The sequence below is a fragment of the Sinohyriopsis cumingii genome, chromosome 7 (assembly GCF_028554795.1).
Source record: "Sinohyriopsis cumingii isolate HCF-2022 chromosome 7, ASM2855479v2, whole genome shotgun sequence".
Classification (NCBI taxonomy): domain Eukaryota; kingdom Metazoa; phylum Mollusca; class Bivalvia; order Unionida; family Unionidae; genus Sinohyriopsis; species Sinohyriopsis cumingii.
Window position 1 is genome coordinate 100780521 of NC_142967.1, and position 21448 is coordinate 100801968.

The 21448-nt window shown below is 35.1% G+C and overlaps 1 protein-coding gene across 2 annotated transcripts in view; it reads right to left on the bottom strand.

Moving 5' to 3' along the window:
* Positions 1-5072, bottom strand: part of LOC149795825 (beta-1,4-galactosyltransferase 7-like) — a 43392-nt gene extending 38320 nt beyond the window's left edge. For both annotated transcript variants that reach the window (XM_089965725.1, XM_089965724.1), the window contains exons 1-3: positions 5020-5072; positions 2471-2884; positions 1062-1287 (exon numbers count right to left, since the gene is read on the bottom strand). In XM_089965725.1, coding sequence (XP_089821851.1) covers positions 1062-1287; positions 2471-2844 — 600 coding nt within the window. In that variant the 5' untranslated portion in view covers positions 2845-2884; positions 5020-5072. The remainder of the gene's footprint in view (positions 1-1061; positions 1288-2470; positions 2885-5019) is intronic.
* Positions 5073-21448: the final 16376 nt, after the last annotated feature.

Sequence of the window (21448 nt, forward strand, 5' to 3'; positions counted from 1 at the left end):
ATGACAATATGACTTTCTGTTCAGAAGGAGTAGAAAAAAGAAGACTTTTTAAGATGGCTGCCACTGTGACCATATTAGAGATCAGATTGACACCAATCTGATTTAGGACCAACTAGACTTCATAAGAAGTCTTTCAGTGAAAACTCCATTTTGATATGACCATCCATTCTGGAGGAGTTCGATTTACAAATTGGCTGCAATGGTGGCCAGATTGGATATCTGCAATACCATTTTCACTCTAGTCCAGCTAAAGCTTAGATTAAATGTGTGAGCAAAGTTTTATGGCAGTCCTTTAAATAGTTTAGGATTAGTGGTGATAACAAAGTTGAGCTAATGGATGGATGTCAGGCAATATACCATCCCATAAGCTTTTTTGGTCTACACCCAGAAGTGCTAAAATGAAGAACTATATAAAAATAAATAATCATTAGGTATATAAACTCTTTCAATTGGAAGTATGTCTAATGCTATTACGCAAACATAATCTTTCTTCAGCCAAAGTGACCTCTGTTCTTTTGACCCTGAGATTGATAGGCTTCTTTCTTTCTCAATGTACAAGCCAGAAACAAACTTTCATCCATGTCTTTGTTATGGAACTAACATTATTGTGCCAAAAACATTTTCTTCTTTCAATCAGTAACCTTAACATATGAGGTTTTGATCCTGAAATTGATAAATGTCTTCCATACCCCTGGTGTAAGCCATCCACAAAGTTTAGTCCAAGTATATGATGTATAACTTTATTGTGCAGAAACAAGATTTGTCCTATCAATGACATTGACTTTTGACCCTTTGACCCCAAAAATTGACTGGGGTTTTTTCCTTACTGAAAGATTACTTAACCATACAGTTTGGTAGAGGTTCTTCTTGTTCTGCCAAAATTAATAAACAGATGAAGAGATAGGGTTCACAGCATAAATTCTGTCAAAATGGCAAACATAAAAATGATACATCTTGTAACTCTACATCACCTATAATAAATTAAAGAATATTAAAGCTTGACCCTATCCACCTTTCTCTTTTAGGATCATTGTAAAGCAAGGTAAATGGTTTTTCCTTACCATTTCAAAGTGCTTGTTGTTAATAAGCAGTATGCCTCCAATGAAAGTGGGATAGTTGTACACAGGATGAAGACCAGGTGCAGACACATGAAAAGGACCTTTGTCTGGATAGCTGTAGCTGAGATTTGCATTCAGAGGCAGTAAATCCACATCGTGCATAGCAATGTAATCACACTCATTGTGACTAAACTGAAATCCAACATTAATGAGATAAGCCCTATTGAATCTGCAAGAAATACAAAAAAATGGAAAACTCAGTGATGTAGAGTTTCACAGTATCTTCATATGTTTAACATTTTAGAAAAATCACACATAAATAACCTTGAAATTACTCGGTAAAATAAGTTCAAAATGAAATTTAAGTTTACAATTAACAAATTTTGATCATACTTTGCTGCACGTAAGGTATAGTACATGCAATAGTTAAATGAAAAGTTCAATTTTAACCCATTTACTTCATACCTAAATGGTAATGTCTGAATTAGCCTATTATACAGTAAAACTATTCTTTTAATATTAAATGTTTACTATTAATTTCAATTAACCCTTTACCTCATACAACCGTCTTCGGACGCCTTTACAAAAGTCGCATCGAAGCGACTATTGACGCTTCTACAAAAGTCCCATAGAAGCGCCTTTTTACGTCTGCTGTAAACAATGGCCATTTTAAGCCGGTTTTCGTAGCGCCACCTTCGGGGAAAACCCCTTATTAGATACTACATTCATTTCTGTGAATGACAATTACGTCAGATCACGTGGTCACTGTTTATGTACTGGTCGATATCTGCTATTTAAAGTAACTGGGTCGTAATCTCCACTCTCCAAAATGGCGGTCGCGGATTTCATTCAGTACTTACGAAGTTTTCATGATTAGAATCACAACTATGAAAGATTCAATAACCTAGGTAAAGGCTCTGATATTGATATAGGCTGCAATTAGTTTTTATAAATTATCAAATTTAGGTGACTTAGTGATGTAGACACAGATGAAAAACTTGTAAATTTCGAGTATGAGAAATGGCAGCTCTACGGTTGGTCACACGGCCTCACTGATATGATGGTGAACGAATTCTCTCCAGATTTTAAAGCACATAACAAATTCTTCCGTGATAAATAATTACACAGCTATAACAATTGGACTTTACTCTTAAATTGTTCCACATGTAATAGATGTGTACCAAAAATGTAAAATGGTTAAAAATGCTGTTAAACGTAACATTCACTACATTGCTTAATAGTTCACAGGCAAGCTATGCATATGCGGTCGACTAGGTAACCTGTGTTCTATGTACAGCGAGCTGCACTTTGTCACTATGCTCTATGAGGTAAAGGGTTAAACAAGTAACATATCTTAAAACTGACCATAAAGAAAGGAATTCACAATTATTTAAAAAAATTCAATTATTTACCTAAAATTATCCATTTGATTGATGACGTATATTTTGTGTCTAACTTTCTTACTGCTAAAATAACTATGTATATAGGGTACAAATTGTACAAGTTCTTCTATACGGTCTCTGAATGGTACTATCACTGCCAGTTTATGTTGGTCCCAGCTTGTGTTATCTCCCTTGGAAAAGTTATCTTCTCTTGGCACTGCTGCACTTTGATCAATCAGATGAGATCTTGATTTTACATTTTGATTAATAATAGTTTCAGGACAGGGACATGAGTTTATGTTTACAGCACTCATTGAGTAAAATCCCAGTATGAACGTTACTCCCAAGGCATACAGAATGCAACACAGTATTAAGCATTTCAGAATTGATAGTTTTCTTGCCATATAATCAAAATTCTGTTTCTTCCATCAGTAAAAATAGTGCCTGCAAGAAATTATACATCTGTTACAAGCGTTTAAATAAATATTTGAAACAATACAACAAAAAATAAATAATTTTATTTCATACCTGAAGCATGTGTAATATCTATGTGACAAATGTTGGTGTTACGATATTATAATGATCATCATCCTTGGATTGCACAGGTATAAACCTTCAATGCTGACCTTGCAGACACCTAGCTTGACAGACAAAATTTCAATTCAGTAAGTATTATCTATTAAAGTCTTTTTTTATGCCAACAAAAATTTCTTATTTTGTCATTAAACCTTATTCAAAAGTAATGAAAACTCCATTCCAATCTATGTAAGTTGTTGCCACAGCAAACACCAATTAACAGAAATGTCAGATACACATTTTGAACAACCTTTATTTTAATTTTTTTTATTATGAAACTATAATAAACTAATAGTTTGTTATCAAAAACAGACTGTCTAGTGTATAATAATAGATCAAAGTGTAAACAGTAGTAAAATTAGATTATATAATACTGCAAATAAAAAATATGCAATATTAACCTGAAAGAGTGCTAAAGCAAATGAAACAGAACATAACAACAACTGAAAAGCATCCTCAGAATAATTTAGTTTAAGAAGTAATTTGCAATGTTTTAAACAAAAATATAAATCTTTTAAGTAACAATCATCTCTGCAATAAATTTGACAATTTCATAACAGTTCCTGATGTAATGGAAAAAAATACAAAATCCAGAATTGCTTGTTGTAAACGACTTAAAAGTTACTCTGTCATTTTTTGGTGGTTGTGTGGTTGGTGGTGCCTGTTTTCATATGAAACCTTATAATTTTCATTTACCTCAACATGAATTTTGAACTCTATCACTAGTGGGATACTAATTTAAATTACATTTCCAGAAGTAACATAGTAATACAGTCACTCTAATGAAAACATATCCCACCCCATTCACCCTACACATATTTCCTGCCCAATTTTTACTGTCATTGCTGAAACCCTGCAAAATCTTGGTTAAAAAAGTAATCCAACGCATAACTAAATCACTGGCCAAAGTTTTGCAAAATCTCTTCAGATGATGCAAGTACCTTGAGCATCACACTCAACACTGAAATTAGATATCTTTAAAATAACCTTTTAAAAAACTCAAGTAGCAATTTAGTGAACGTAATTTTGTGTTCTCTAATACAAGTGAAATTTTTGTAACATTTATCTGAAATATTGTGTACAAAACAACTTCATAAGTGAAACATTATAAGATTTATTTCAGACTTCATGTTCTATACATCTAAATTAAAATATATATGCAATGTTCTACCTAGTTCCTTGTAATGTAGCAGTCCAGGTAAATTATAATTTTAACCTGTAATTCTTTAGACAGTTTAAAACATACCACTATGCTATGCAATTGTGCCTCTACACTTTTGTTTCCCACATAAATAAACATCCTCTCACATAATTCAAAGCCCTATTAGTCAAATGACACATATTCTTACCAATTTTGGGGTATTTAATTAAGATAATCCAGCATAATTACTCTCTTACTTATCCATTATCTTTTGTACCTGGCTTGCCTGAATGCAAGCGTGTGAGATTTTTTATGCCACGTTATTCTGGCACTGACATAGGTATGTAATCATTATCATTATTATTATTATTGCACAGACATAGTCATGTAACGGTATTCAACACTGAATGGAAGATTTCATTTCCTTGGATGGAAATTTCTCCATTGGATTATAAGTTTTCTATACTGCAAAATTGTGTGTTCAGTTCTACTTAGTAACCAACTGGTTAAGATGAGGATGGTACAAAAATGTTTTACTTCTACAGTGAAAATCGTAATAGCCATTTTCATATGGGTGCCAAATCTGACAATGGGCTCAAACATCAGACAAGGGAGCTAAAATGAAACAAAATCTGATCAAATAAAGCAAATTAAGAAGTTAAGAAGTATAACGGTAGCATAACGAGCACTACTGTACAAACTAAAGTTCATCTTTGAAAAAAATGTTAACTTGTGAACTGCTGATTTTTTTCTTAATGACTTTATCGTGCAATTAGTTGTGGCAGAAAAAATGATGATGATGATAACGATGATGATGATGATGGTGGAGGGGTGGTGTTGGTGGCAATGATATCAAAATTACGTTTTTGTACACGTTTCCAAATCATAACGTGAAATGTTGAATTACCTTCTTTGTGAAGAGTTACTATACAGTTAGTCTGGTTCCCTGAATCGTCAGCATTCCTGCCTTGTACTTAGCAATGCAGGGAAAATACAAAGTAGGAAACCAGAATACAATATAGCTTGCGAACTTTACAACTTCACAATTTCCTTCTTTTTTTTTTCTTCTTTTTTTTTTTTTTTCTTCTTTTTTTTTCTTTCTTCATTTTCTTTTTTTGGGGGGAGCGACTATGGCGCGGAGTGTACAGCAGAAAATATAATCCTGTAAAACACACCTCAACTATTTCATTCACTAACATTGTCCAAAAGAAGATAGCTCAAAAACACCTTCAATACTTTTAGTGCAAAATTCGATTGCAATGACAGTAATATCGTGTCACAATATATTTAATGTTGCGCAAATTCGGAACATAATCATCATACAGGGGGTAATGGGTAAATTGCAAAACATTGTCCTTCAAAACCAAACCGGAAAAATGTAGTAACTTCTGGTGAAGCCCCGTTAATATTGCTTCTACTTTTTATAGTTAAAGTTGTTATCATTCAAGAAAGAAATATACAGCAAGCCACACTTTTTTTAAATATAAAAAGTACCTTTAAAACAAATGGAAATTTATAAACTATATAAAACGCAATTATACTGAATCAACAAGCAGTATTAGTAACTGAAGCCTTTTTGAGAACTATTTAAAAAATTTAAAATACTTTTCATTCACAAAATAGATATGACCAATATATACATTTTCTAGATAGCCTTTTAAGTTCTAATAGAAATTCACTCCTCCACGAAAATATCATGCAAGCAGTTTTAGCAAGATGTGGAAGATACAAATCAATTAAGATACATGTTGTTTCTTATGCTGGACACCCACCAACCCACCCAAAAATAAACATTTTTATCTTAAAAAATAAAATTTTCACCTGACAGGAGAGTAAATAAGTAATATCAGTGATATGATATAACCAAATACTTAAGTACCTGATGTGACACAGGAGATGGAAAAGCCAGATGATGCCAGATCTCATTTTATTTTGATACGTAAATTATATTCCTGTAGTGTTTGTTTAAGTAAAATCATTCAAGGCAGAGTTCCACTTGGGATATAAAATTAGCTTGGCTTAAATAGGTAACTGTTTTAATTTAGTTGTTACTGTGTTTCATTGGAAAGAAATTCATAATCTTCATAATCATCATCATCATCATCATCATCATCATCGACGCGCCTAATTACCAAGCCTAAACAGGCAAGAGAGCTACGGAAAGCTGAAAAGACCGGCAGGCGGTATAATGAAACACTGGATGACAGCAATAAAACAAATCACCCACAGATCATTAAATATGACTTCATACAATAAAACCTATTACCCACAGGTCAATGAAAATGGTTTAATTCAAGAAAACACATCACTCACAGATCATTAAATATGACTTCATACAATAAAACCTTTTACCCCACAGGTCAATGAAAAGGGTTTAATTCAAGAAAACAGATCACTCACACATCATTAAATAAGGTTTCACCCAAAATATTTGCCCTAATAATGTATCTTTCACTTAAAACCATTGTAACTTTATTTGTTATCAGAACTGATCACGTGAACACCCCTATATTTTATTTTGCTTGGTATTCCAATCGATCTTTTTTTATGAATGTGTGCGTATTTGCGCGCGCACGTGTGTGTGTGTGTGTGTGTGTGCGCGCGCGCGCGCGCTCGCAAACAACAAATTCAGGACATAGTGTAGTATCAGTGGCACAGTTATTGTTTATGTCTGCGTAGCAGTTAACCACCTGACGACTGCTTTCATTTGATGACCATGGATGGATAGGCGTGAGAATGTTTTGGGAACATAACAACTCTTCCCGACAAATTGCCGTCTTCGTAATGTGTTCAGCTATAATTAAACACCCCCCCCCCTCTCTCTTTATGTATATCTATTTTTTGTAATCCCAGGTGCATGATTTTAGCTAATTTTTGCAACTTTTATTCATGGCTATAAATTGTACAAATTTTACATACGTTATTAGGATATGTTTTAGGAATACTAAAAGCGTAAAATTATATAAGATCTATAAATAGATGCTTACGTACGTCTTGACAGTTGCTGATAATAGAACTATCAGTAGGCACATTAGCGAGATCCTGCCTTTTTCCCCACTGAACAGGTCAATTAAGACGTTTCTAGAAGAATTAAGTTAATTCTTATTGAATGAGTTAGGTCAAATGAATATGTATTTTTAAACATTCAACTGAGTTGTATGGTCTGAGTGTGTGGATGTGTTACAAAGCATAGTCGTGACAGAAAGTGTATATAAGGAGAGAACTGTACAATCATATTGCATTCTTATTTTGGAGTGATTCTTATTTCGTTTGTTCCTGTTGTAACACCAAGTCTGCATAGGTGTTTTTTGTTATACTTAAAAATCATTTGAGGGGAAAAAAATTTATTCGGACTTTTCAATTGAAATAGAAAGTGCTCCGTTTTTAGACTATGATATTATTTTTTAAACTGTTGTGAATTATTCAAAGGAAATCTGGACAAAGCCATTTTGACAACGTCACGATTCTTGGATGACCAGTAATTTCCGGTTTTGGAATTAAATTGGCACGAACTTTTCATTTTTCTGGACTTTCATAGAACTTTATCAGGATTGTTTTGGAATTAAATTGGCACGAACTTTCCATTCTTCTGGACTTTCATAGAACTTTATCAGGATTGTTTTGGAATTAAATCATGAAACTTTGTCTTTCACATTTTCATTTTGTAACATTTTGGTTCTGCTTCTTTCTGTTGCCATAAAGCAGCAGCAGCAACAACAACAACAACAAAAACAACAACATTATAATAATAATAATAATAATAATAATAATAATAATTTAATAGTTTCTATTTATAATACAGGTCACTGTTCCATGATACATAGTTTTAGTGCATAACAAGAGAACATGGTACATATTGGAAGTGTTATACAGGAAAGTAATCATTACTGCATTTTTTCGAACCCATAAATCCTGTATGAAGCAAGTTTTGTGATCCTGATATAGTCTTACGTAGCAGAAGTCGATAATAAAACCGTTTCTATAATCTTTAATGCTATCATAGCAAACATTGCTAAATTACTCATCAGATTTTTACTAGGATCATTGTGTATAAAAGTCTTACACTTTTCTAAAGTAGGATTTTTATATAAAACTGTGGGTTAATACTTTCTTCTTTATTCTCCAAATAACTGACAGCCAGTAATAAAATGGATTTCTTTTTTTTTATATTAACATTGCAAATTTCATACATGCTTCTTCATAACCAGCATTTTCATATCTTCATATGTTACTTCTGATTGGAAAGTTTTAAATCCCACTCTAAGTAATGTGATTATTTAACAAAATTCGCTGTCTCCTAACAACTTTAGATACCTTTGACAAGTGAATTTTATTCCCAATGACCTATAGAAACGCATCGACTTAATCTCATCCTGAACAATCTCAGAAATGCATTTTCATCATTTAGGCCCTGAGTAGACAAGACATTGTTATCCCATTAATCGTAACCCCCAACCCCTCTTAATTGTAAATTGTACCATTAATTAAGATATGTCTTCTGCCTTTTTAGAATTTATAGCCAATATTTCAAACTACTTTTACGTCTGCATACTAATTCTTCCTAATTCATTATATACAAATGTATTTGAAGTAGACTTAGATTTGCCAAGAATATGTCTGACTGACTATTTGAATTTACGTCGTTTTCACCCAACTAGGGCATGTACGACGGATTTCAGCCAGCAAGGCTGGCTGTTTTATTAATAACGGGGTAAGGAATTAGTGCCTCATCCTCCAGGCATTTATATGTTCACAGAACACTGACTAATTAGGCCGGCAAGTCTTGGGACTAATAAATCCCTAACGACCTGAATGAAAGGCCGTCATGAGTGGGAATGAACCCAAGCAGCAGAGAGGGCGATCAGACCACTTAAGGGAGTGGTCACCCTTGTGTTTGGACCAAAAAAAAACAGTGACCCTTCATAGAGGTCAATACCACGTCTACGATTATTGTTTGTCCCAAACAGAATTGTAGACGAACCCTCTCTGCTGCTATTCATGTTGCAAAAGAAATTTTTACTACCATATCAAGTTTGATGAATATTTCTCAACGCGTTCTCCTCATCTGAATCATGGGAATCTTCATCTGAATCATGGGAATCTTTTGTTTTGTTCTTCAAGTAATATTCAAGTTCTGATGGTGGTTTTTCTATTTTTCGATTTATGTTCTTTCTGTGTTTATAATATATCATCAAACTTCTGTATCGATCTCCACCGCAATTTTTGCAAATCTGATATAATCCTCTAACGCCGTTGTTACATCCAACACAACTTCGTGGACCAGCATGAGGATTTTTCTTTATAAGATAATTATGTTTTTTGCAATATTCTCACGGCATTTTTTATCACATTTGTTAGTGGTTCCTTGACGCAGCCACGCACAGTTGTTCATTATATGAATGATATCTTTTTAATTAAATTTATTAATTTATCCAAATGTTTTATCAAGACCCACACGATATCTTGTTCTTGGATCATGTAGATTTATTGTTATAAATCCATGTGGAGTAGCTTGCGCTCGTGAAAAGAAAGTTTTGAATTTAATTATATCCATGTCACCACCACACCAAGTTTGATGAATATTTCTAAGTGTGTGTGTGTCTACGCCATTAAACACAACTAAAATGTTGCAGTTGTCTCTAATCACCTTCGGAATTTGTGTGTATCGTTGAGTAACATAGATCACGTCTGTATTTTTATGTCTACCTCGGGAAAATATTCTGGCTGGATTTGATTGTTTATCTAGCATCACATCGTCGAATACAACTAAATTATTAATAAATCCGTCTAAAACATCTACGGATGGTGCTTCATCAATATCGGTTATAAACTCTATAACATCATTACCTTCATCCAGTAATCGCGCGTTTTCATTGAAATCTTTAAGTACATCATAACATCGTTGATCATCAGCGGATGGTGCTACTAAATACAATTTATCCCATTTCAACCATCTCATTATCAGATTAAGTAATAACTGCGTCTTACCCGATCCAGATGGTCCTATGATAATCATTCTGATGGAATTTGGTAACGCAGGGTGGTGTTTAACTGGCTCTCGTTTTCTTGTTGCTGAGAAATCAATTATATCCATATATATTATGTCATGAATTTATATTGCTTACGCTGTAGAGTTAAAACTCCAACTACTGATTTAGCTACGGTTACAACAAAAAATAAAAAAATAGCGTATGGTGGAAAATGTTCTGTGTGCGGTAGAAAGAAATTTTCGTTTTTACCTAATAAGCGCGGTGGTGATATTGCTAAAATGATGTCAAACTTTCCAGGTGCTCCATGGGCTAAATACAGCGGAGAAAAACATCTACCAGGATATAATTATTGCGGTCCTGGTACCAGACTTGATATCAGGCTCGATAATCAAGATCAACCAAAACCAGGCGAGGAACCAATAAACGCTATTGATCGAGCTTGTCACGCTCATGATGTAGCTTATAAAAGTAAAAAACCTACAAGATAGACATATTGCAGATGTGAAATTAATTCACGCGTTAAATTCCATAAAAAATAAAAATATTAGAGAATCATTAGCTAATTGTTTAGTAAGATCCGCGATGAAAGGTAAATTAGCGCTTGGGGCTGGTAATTAATAATGGAATCGATTTATTATTCACCAAGAGGATACTGGAGAGGCAAAGCAGCAATTAGTAAACTTGCTGATGCAGCAGCGGTTAAACATTCTACTGCTAAAACGTGGTTATCCAAACAAGCAATATGGCAAATTTATCTACCACCACCGAAACGAATTCAGTACGCGTATTTCGATGTCAGTGTTCCTAATGAAGTTCATCAAGCTGATATTCTGTTTTTACCGCATGATAATGTGCGTAGAAAAACATACAAATACGCGTTAACCGTAGTTGATGTTGCAAGTAGATATAAAGAAGCAGAGCCGCTATCAGCGAAAACATCATCTGAAGTAGCCGATGCGTTTGAACGAATTTATCAACGAGGACCATTACGATGGCCACAGCTACTACAGGTTGATACTGGTAAGGAATTTCTTGGTCCAGTATCATCGTTGATGAAACAACATAATACCAAAATACGACGAGGTCATACTGCAATTCATCGTGATCAGGCAATTGTTGAGCGATTTAATCGAACACTCGCTGAGCGGTTATTTGGATATCAATACGCGAGGGAATTTATTCAAGATAAAAGATCTCGCGAGTGGGTTGCAAGATTACCAAGCGTGATAGCTGCATTAAAAAATGAGATCACACGAACAACCAACATGAAACCCATTAATGCAATTACAAAAAAAATATACCAACACAACGAAAAGATGTTGAAAAACAAAAAATACTGGGTGATGTTACAGTCAGATATTTATATGAACCTGGTGAACTTGAAGGTGGTAAAGCGAGAGCGACTGATCCTATTTGGAGTGTTACCACACACAAAATATCCACCGTGACAAGATCCTCAGGTAGACCTGCAATCTACAGATTAGATTCGGCTGCTCCTCAACGTGGATTTACACGTGAACAACTACAAATAATCCCCGCGGATACACAACTACCACCGCGATCACTTAACTAGCGCCAAGGGTGCTAGCACCCCGACGTCGATTACACTCAAAACAGGTCAACATGGTATTTACACGAGGTATGACCGCGACTATTATCTTTTCTATCTACGGTAAATTGTCTTGAATCATTACTCGAATACCTCCACAGCATTATGCAATTACAACTTGCGCAATGATTATTCTGCTGCTGTTTTAACTCAATAATAAATTCAACATCAAGATCAAAGTCGCATTTATTTTTTTTTATCAGATTGTTTTTATCCGATTAATTTTTTTCTTATTATATCATCATCGATGATGTTACATTTATCAACGATTTCAGGAATTATAATTCTACGTAATTGAGATATTTTTCTGACCCTCGATACCGCTAAATAAACTAAATTTGACCACTCGATACCATCGTCTACAATCCAGACTCGTGTATCAGAAATAGTTAATCCCTGAGACGAGTGGATCGTCATAGCGTATCCCAACACCCATGGAGATTTGTCAGCGCGTAATGCATCTTCGACCACATTGATATCAACGGCGACAATATCATTTAATACGAGATTCTGTTTTTCAGTCTGTCCTGGAATATCAACATTAATATTCTGTTTTCGTGTATCTGATGGTCTATAGCACAACGGTATGGGTAATTCTGGGTATTTTTCTTTATGTAGTTGAAATAACTGCTGTTGTAAATCGTCTCTGATTATTTTTCTGCTTGCTACTATCAAATCGTTGGGTCTCCATAAATTTAAAAAATCACTCATTGAGGTCTCTGAGATCACTCCACGTATTATTTCACACTGAATTTTGTTTGATTGTAATCTGATTAATTTTTAAACTCCTTTAAATTTGCATCGAGAGCTCTATGATCATCATCTATTTCTTCGTAATAATCAACGAAATTTTTTAACCAATCTTGTGGAGATGGTCCAACAAAAGGCGGCGGTTGACCATGATCGCCACACATTATTATAGCGGTATTTTTCGTCAACAACCAATCAAGAAACGTTTTTAATGTATCCAACGACACCGTGCATATCTCGTCCCAAATAATTATTTTAGGTATATATTTTTATCCCATTCGTTCAGGAGTCCATGTATCCCCGCGCCATCGAAAGAAACTATGATACGTACACGATTGTACTTGCCGCTGTTTCATCTCGCGTGCAAGTCTATGTGTGGGTGTCAGCACGATCATATCTGAATTTCTAAAAACATTAATTGCTCGAGTCGTTTTGCCGCATCCACGAGGTCCATTGAGATATGCTGTCTTATATCTAGTTATTGGATCACTCAACGATGGCGCTTTCGACATTTCTGATATTTTATTACCCTTACGATAAAAATCTCTCATTGGAACATCTGCTGATTCTGTATAATTGTGTAATAATTCTTTTTTTATCCTCCACGAACTCCATCGTTCATCATTACTTGTAAATTTCATAACAGATTCTAAATATTTACTTGAAATATAAAACGAATCTGTTGCGACTCTGACTGCGGTCTCAGGAAATCTATTAATCATCGATAATAAATTTATGGAAACATAAGCCAACATGGAAGATCTTAGATGAGTATACTGTGGGGAGATGTCATTTATGTAACTAACGATCGTACCCAATTTTGTTCCGTCGGATAAACACTTTCTCGATTTACAAATATATTTCTCGCTGTTGTATCAGCGATTATAAAATCGTACTCGGCATCATCTAAAATTAATCGTGCGTGATGTCTTTTATGATCATATGCACTACCTTGAGTAAATTTACCTATAATTTTTCTACCGAGATCTTTTGCGGTTTTGAGTTTATTCTCGAGAATTTTAGGAATATCATCTTCAGAAACATCAGGATATTTTTCCTTAAACTCGCTAATAACTTCATCGAGATTGATAGAATCTGACATGGGCAACCAAACTTTGGTCTGTGCATGATATGATATAATCGCCTCACTGACCACCAACGATGTCAGTATCGCACAATCTAGCATATATCGTAATAAAACTATAGGTGCCCAACGTTTTTCACAAAAATGTCTACCAAACCAAACATAACAAATCTTGTGAAGATTTTCGTTAAACTCGAATGATTCAACACAAGCGAATCCAGTCAGATCAAAATCAGGTAATGGTCCATTAATTGCCACTCGCGTCATCTCGTTTGTTGGGTGACCAAATCTTTTAAAGTACACAGAACAATCTCCGTATCCTAGAAAACTTCCTGGATAACATGCAACCATATCGACCGAAATAACATCATTGTAATTATATTTGGTATTCCATAATCCACCGTGTCCGTATTCGACGCAACTTGCGCGTACGTCCTCGAATAAATCAAATCGTGTTGGTTTCCATGAATTTTTTTCTCTAGCAAAATGAGCCGCAACAGATGGAACGGTAAAACAATTAGTTAGTAATTTGTCAGTATTTTCCGCGTGCTTGCACTCTAAAAACTTCTCCGCAAGATTTTTCATCTCGTCATGGAGGGATTCTGTTTGATATATTTCACCATTTGGTCTGACAAACTGATCAAATCCACCTTCCTCATCACTTTTAAATAACCATACTGATACAGGATCGTTTTTACTTATTTCGTTGATAAAATCAAACATACTCATATCTGAGGGGTAAAATCTAACAGTTCGATCACGTGGAAATATTGTTACTGCGCTAGTCCATGCATGCGCGTTATGATCAATAATATTTATTGGAGCTCCTTTCGATTTATATTTCGATTCGTACAGTACCTCTCCCGTTATTGTTGATACTGCTATTGGAAATTTTAATATTTTTCCTAACTCAGCAACATCTTTTATTGTAGCACCGGTATCCTTAACTGAATCAGCCCACGAGTTTACTTTTTCACGCCTTAAATCAGTTAATCCATTTCCACGCATCGCGTTTGTAAAGTGTTCTATTACTCGTTCGGCTACACAATTTAACCTTGAAAATTTGATTGGTGCCAGTTTATCAACGTTGGGTTTTTTATTTATCTCATAGATTCCATAAATAACCGCTGTTACAGGATACGCTCGCTCAAAATACGGTTTGTTAATACCCGTCAGTAGACCCGGTCTGGAATTTTTACTTAATATGACAGTTTTATTATTACCAAGGACAGGATCATATTTGTCACCGATAATCCAACTACCTGTTTCTGTTAATACAATAAATTTTACTCTGAAGAAATATTTTTGATTGCCCTCGTATTCAGCGATGTAGTTAATGATAGTTGCCGCTCGCTTGTCATTCATTGTGGCGTCCTTGACAGTATTGCGTATAATCTTGAACGTTGACCATGTATGAGATGCACCATCCGTGTAAAATTCTTTCTTGGCGTCATGAATTTTCGAGATCAGACTTTTATTTTTCGGATCAACCAAATCTCGCACTGGCAAGTCTGGAGATAATCTGTCGAGGTTGAATTTATATTTAACAGGCCTAGTTTGGGATAATCTCTCAAACTCATTCATATAATTAAAACAAATATTTAAATAAAGAAAATTATATATATACAATGTCTCAATGCAAATGGTTGATGATCGGCTCAGTAAATCGATGCAAGAAATCCTGCAGAAAGGAATTTTGTTGGATGCACTTACAAAACATACGACGAGGAAGTCTAGGACCAATACCATGTCTGCGGTGTGGTATTGGAGTGCGAGGAAAAACAGGATTATGTGGAAAGTGCGGTGGAAAACGGTTCAGAGAACTTAATAGATATTATGACAAAAAAAATAATAATGGTGAAAACGCTATAAAATCCGTGGAGGATTATATATCAAGATTTCAGACAAACAATGATTTAAACAAATAATATTATTATAATGGAGCAAAATATATTTGTCCCACATCACACAATAACAAACTATGAATCAGATATTAATGGTGTGATCAGACACTGCAGGTTAAAAAAACCAGTTGGTTATATTAATAATCATGGTTATCTAATGTTTACTGTTGGGAGGAGAAAACATTATCTGTGTCATAGATTTACGGACGAGTGTTTCTCCGGAGTGATCAATGACGGTCTAGTGGTCGATCATATTGATGGGGATCCTCAAAACAATAATTTATCCAACCTTCGTGTTGTCACGCAAAGCGTGAACTCTGCATGTGGTAATACAGGAAGATGTAAAACAATCGGAAAGAGGGCGGTAAATTCCACAAACACAGAAACTGGCGAAGTAAATATATTTCGTTCAATATCTTCTGCTGCGAAATATTTAGATATTCACCCGCATTCAGTACAAAAAGTAGCAGAAAATATAAATAAAACCGCTTTCTCGAAAAAATATAAACAGAGAATCACCTTCCGATATCAATAATTATCATCACCACCTCGAATTAAATTTTTTTTTATTTTAAAGATGTATATATTACATAATGAACCATGAAAATATCAATGATGTAATTGCTGCTATTAAAAAATTGAAAAAAGATGGAATTAATATATCCGATGAACTAAATCCTGAAAAAATAGTTTCTGATTTTGAGATTTTACAAGAACGTAAAAACCAAGGAACACACACACTATCATCTGAATACAAGCTCATGAAACGGATTCAGGCGGCAATGTTTCAGTCGCTAGCTACCGTAGAAGATAATCAGGTGAAGGAATTCGTTCCTCTCTCTGCCGCAGTAGAAAGAATTAGATCGCTGTTATCCCACGAGTACGAGGAAAAGAAAACAATTAGTACTCGCATAAGACTATTAAGAAAAATTATGTTAGCGAGTAACCCCGTTACTGGTGAAACGATCCAAAGTAATAATTCTGGTGAAAATGAAAATGAAAGTTTTGGTAACTGGGGTCCCTGTCAACGCTGACCACGTGTAGATCTTTGATCAGAAATTGATGGGCTAGAATTATGTAAAATGATCAAATTTTCAGAAAAAAAATAAAATATTTCTGAATAAAGACATATTTCTGAAATATTTTTTTGCAACGCTGATTAATTTGTACCAAACACACAATCTGATTATTTTGTACCAATCACCATATCAGTAATAAAAAAACATTTTATTTATTTTGAAATATTATTTTTTTTAAGTTGAACGAATTTAATACAGCAGTAAGTCTGATCTCTGTTACAAAATGTTCTTGTGTTAATAAGAAATCCTCGTGTCCGTGTTCATCAATAACTAAATTGATCCGTGTTTTCAAGTGTATAAAAACACTCACGTGCTGGTACATTACATAATATTTAAGATTTCACATACAGATTTATCACAAGTTCTTCTCCACGTATGTCAATTAAGCGATTAAGGTGGTCTGTGAGTTTAAAATTTATTCGTGTTAACATATTATTGTGACACCGCAGATGCACAGGATTAGTTGGTTCCTGCACGATTAAACTTCCGGGGGAAACTTGTGGTGTAAATGTGTATAAAATATATCCTTGTTGAGCCTGATTTGATTTTCCGAGATCTATTTGATAGCTGCCATCGACTACGTCACAAATCAGATTGACCACGATCGTGCTGGTTATATTAACGATTCCCGGAGATACGTGTCTGCCGCCGCCATGTGGATCATTATCATATCTAAGAACAGTTGCTAGTGGTGCTAGTTTTCTCCATGCATCGAGTATTTTAGGAAAAAACTCATCAATGACATCATTGACAGATTTTCTTAATTTATCTGGATTATAATCAGGAAACTTAAACGTTACAATGTCAGCTTCGGGTCTTTTGTATTTGGCTGCGAAGGATTTTTTGTAATTGCTTGATGACTTAAGAACCATATCTCTAATTCTATTATAGATAACTTCAGAAGAATTAACTATATAATTTAAAACTTCTATGTACCTAATAATATTATCGCGCGCAGATGTCAAATCAGATAAATACTCTTGAAAACTATCACGTAAATTATTTACCTATATTTCATGGTCTGAGTTTATTGAAGCAAATATAGAATCAATATTCAAAGCAATAACACGTTCATTAAGATTATAAAAAGGAGCTTTAGGATCATATACAGGATATCCCCTCTCCCCCCCCCCCCCCATTCTGGTTTTACTTCTAAGTAATCTAACCAATCTGAATTCATTTTAATATCATGACGAAAACTATTCTTTGACGTAAAATCACACCTCGTTGGTTCTGGTGGTCCTTCATACACCGGGGGGATTTCAGGCCAACCTAGTACGGATCTGATTGAAGATTGATAAATATCAACGACGTAATCGGGATAATGTATCTCAACCGTCGAGGACAGGGTCGGTTCATGAACATTAATTGATATTTTTGCTTCTTTTCCGGTTATTGATTTTATTCTACGCTGAAATTCCTCATTGATTTATTCGACCTCATAACTGCCAGTTGGTATTCCAACAACAACCCAGTCAGGTGTTCCATCGGGTTTATTTTTATTAGCAAATACAAGCGAATTATTTGCTGGTGTACCATGAAATGATTTTGATCTGATATTTGGCCAGCTGTAATATACCCGTAATTGCGCTAGTGCTATTTCTTTTACTGGAATTGCAGTAGGAAAATTAACACTAAATTCAGGATTAGACGAACTTACCGAGATCATCGTTATCTTTGGCGGAGTTGTGTTGGTCACGATCTGCTGGAGTAATTCTGTCATTATTAATACTTGTATCTTTAATACCGATACCTTCGTCGTATATTTTAGTCATCATTGAAAACTCGAAATCAGATATAATTCCATCACTGAGACTCGCTGATAATAACGAGGATAATTTCGAGTATGCTACCGTCGCTGTGTGTAATTTTATTATGTAATCGGATAATTTTTCGTTCGTGCAAGTACATATTTTATTTTTGCGATGATATTAAGCACACCTGCAATAGTTGTTGCTGCTGAAATACAAATAGTTACAACTGCTGGTGACATCATTGTCAACGCTGATAATATGACACCGGTTCCAGCAACAACATCGGATACTGAATAAACAATTACATCAACGATAACTAATCGTAGTCGATATTTTTTTACTTTTACTGTATATTGATCGACTTGATCTTTTAGCGCCGCCTGCCATTCACGCGCTTGATTGTACCTGTATTGTGCACCATCCATATATTTTTATGCAGTAACCAATTGAGGTGTTTCAGCTACAAATTCAAAACACCACCAGTAAGATGCTGCGGTTAATTTCTCATCAGCTGCTTCCAGAATAAATATTTCTTCGGTTCCGCTATTTAATATAACAGATACAACCCAGGAAAACCTATCGGTTGAATGACGCCATGGAAACGTTGTAAATATTTCAAATTTTGCAGCACTGAACACGGACAACCTGTACACGCCAGTTACTGTTGCGGTATATTTGATAGTTTTATTTTGCTGCGACCATGTTGCAAATCCCGATGATAACGTGTATACGATGTTTGTGATATGTCCGGGAGTTATTCCAGCTGAAATTTTAATCAAATTGGTTTTGTTGACGATCTCAGGAATTCCCGCTACGATGTCTTGCTGTGTTTGTTTGATCGTGTCTAGGTTAGTTTTGATATCAACGAGTTTTATATCAATGGCGTGCGGAGTGCCAAAGAATTTATTTATGGATTCGTCGGTTTATTGAAAATTTCTTCGAAATCTTCCAAAAACGCCCACGTGAACATCATACTCGGCCCGCAGCGTGGATAGTTTTCCATCCACGTTGTCGACGTATTTTTTTGTTGCTGCGTCTTCGTCAGATGTTGGATCTCTTAAAACTACTATTTTATTTCCGTTCATGCTGAATTCACCCATCATTGTGTCGCCGGTGTTTTTCACGCGATTAGCAACGCTTCTTGCAATTTCATTTCTAATTGTTGCAAACGATATACTTGAATCTCTGATTCTACCACCGTCAGTAGACACGGGAATATTATCCGTAACTGCACCGAGTACTCGTCGAACTATATCATTCCATCTGATATTGCTCGTTTTTAGTTTACCATATCGATCTTGAAAAATAACAACCTCATCTGGGTCAACTCCAGCCAGGTTCATGATATCAGCGAGGTCATCTTTAGTCACATACTTCGACAGATCAACGTCATCGAACTTTTTCTTAACGCGTGAGTATCTTCTTCCGTAAATATCAACCATTATAATAAGACCTGTTGTTTAAAACGCTTTACGCGTAACGAATCGGTTACTTGTGTAATCATGCACAACTTTATGTGGTGGTTTGGATGATTTTGATATAGCGTCGAGTACATTAATTACTTCACGGCCGCATATTGGCGGATCTGTCATTGTTTGTGTGGGTAGCGTTGAATAACAAACTTTATAACCAGAGGTTCTTGCGTGAAGTGGTGCGACATACTTGATAAATTCAACGGGTGGAGTTAACCCGTACGAATCAAAATAAACGATTCCACGTGGATCAACCGCGTATGATACCCAATGAGTACCGGGTCCTGAATTCGAGTCTAGATTAATAATACCTGTTTCGAGTTTGTTTGGTTGTTTCGGTAATTGATCTCGCATAAAAACACCTCTAAAGGTTTTTATTTTTAATTTTTTAGCAGCATCAAGTAAATCAAAATTTGATGCTGGAACGTCTAACGTGGAAGCCTTAGACCTCTCCCCCAACGAGATCCTGGCAATCTTAAGCCGCGTCCCTTTATTTGTATCCATTTCCTGTTGCTTTCTTTAGAGCCATTCCAGCAGCTGTTCCAACAGCACCTAACGCGGTTGCTTTTGCTACGGCTGGAGCAGCAGCAGCTATTAACGCTGGAATAGCCGCAAGAAGTGGAAATATGCCACCTATTTTAATCATGTCTTTGATGGCGCTCGGGGAAAGATGAAATTGAACTCCAGTTTTTGATTCCAGGGCTTTATTGAAATGTTTAATCTGATTATTTGTCAACGATAATTTGTTTGGACCACCACTAATCTGATCTCGTTTTAGTGATATTTTAGTTCCGCATTTGTTGGCGGTTTTTGATTGAAGCTTTTTTACCTGACCAGGAGTCAGAGTAACATTAACATGACTGTACGACATTTTTATATAAATAATATTTTTCTGAATAATTAAAGATTTTCCACTGGTGCATCAACGACTCTCATTCGACCACTACCGCCTTCAAGTAACATGGCTTTATCGCTAAGTATGACCGCGATTGCTCTGTAGAAGGCACCACCACCTGGCGGGTTAGTAACACGAGCTCGAAAGTGTATATCAACGACAGATTGCTTGGATAAATCAAGATGCTCCAGCGAAAAATAATAAATCGGATATAGACCTGTAAAATCTAGTTGTGATATTTGCAAACCAGTATCTATATTTTGATCACGTCCCATGAATGACATCAAACGATGATATGTACGCGCTACATGATTTTGATTAAAATTTAACAATATATCCTCAGCCGGTTCTTGATGTCCATTTATCCGCAAGGAAACTTCATTAACTCCAAGGTTATCAAATATCATATGTGAACGTTCTTGATTATTCGTCCGAGCATTATCTTGCAGCGCAATAAAAATATGTCGTGGTGCAGAAACACCCTGTTGTGATGCTATATGCCATGTAAATAAACCATTAACATTGCTTTGAGCAGCATCTGTGGTTACTGTCAACCATGATAACAATGAGTTACCACCTGAATCCATAAAAGATAGTAATTTTTGTTCTTCAGTAATAGATGGTGTCATTACTGGCATCCACAATGAGAGTTTTGATATATTTACTTTACCTTCAGCAACACCAGCACCTCGCCAGATTGCATCATTATCATTACCCTTTCTTACGAGTACAACTGTGTGTTTAGCTCCAACGA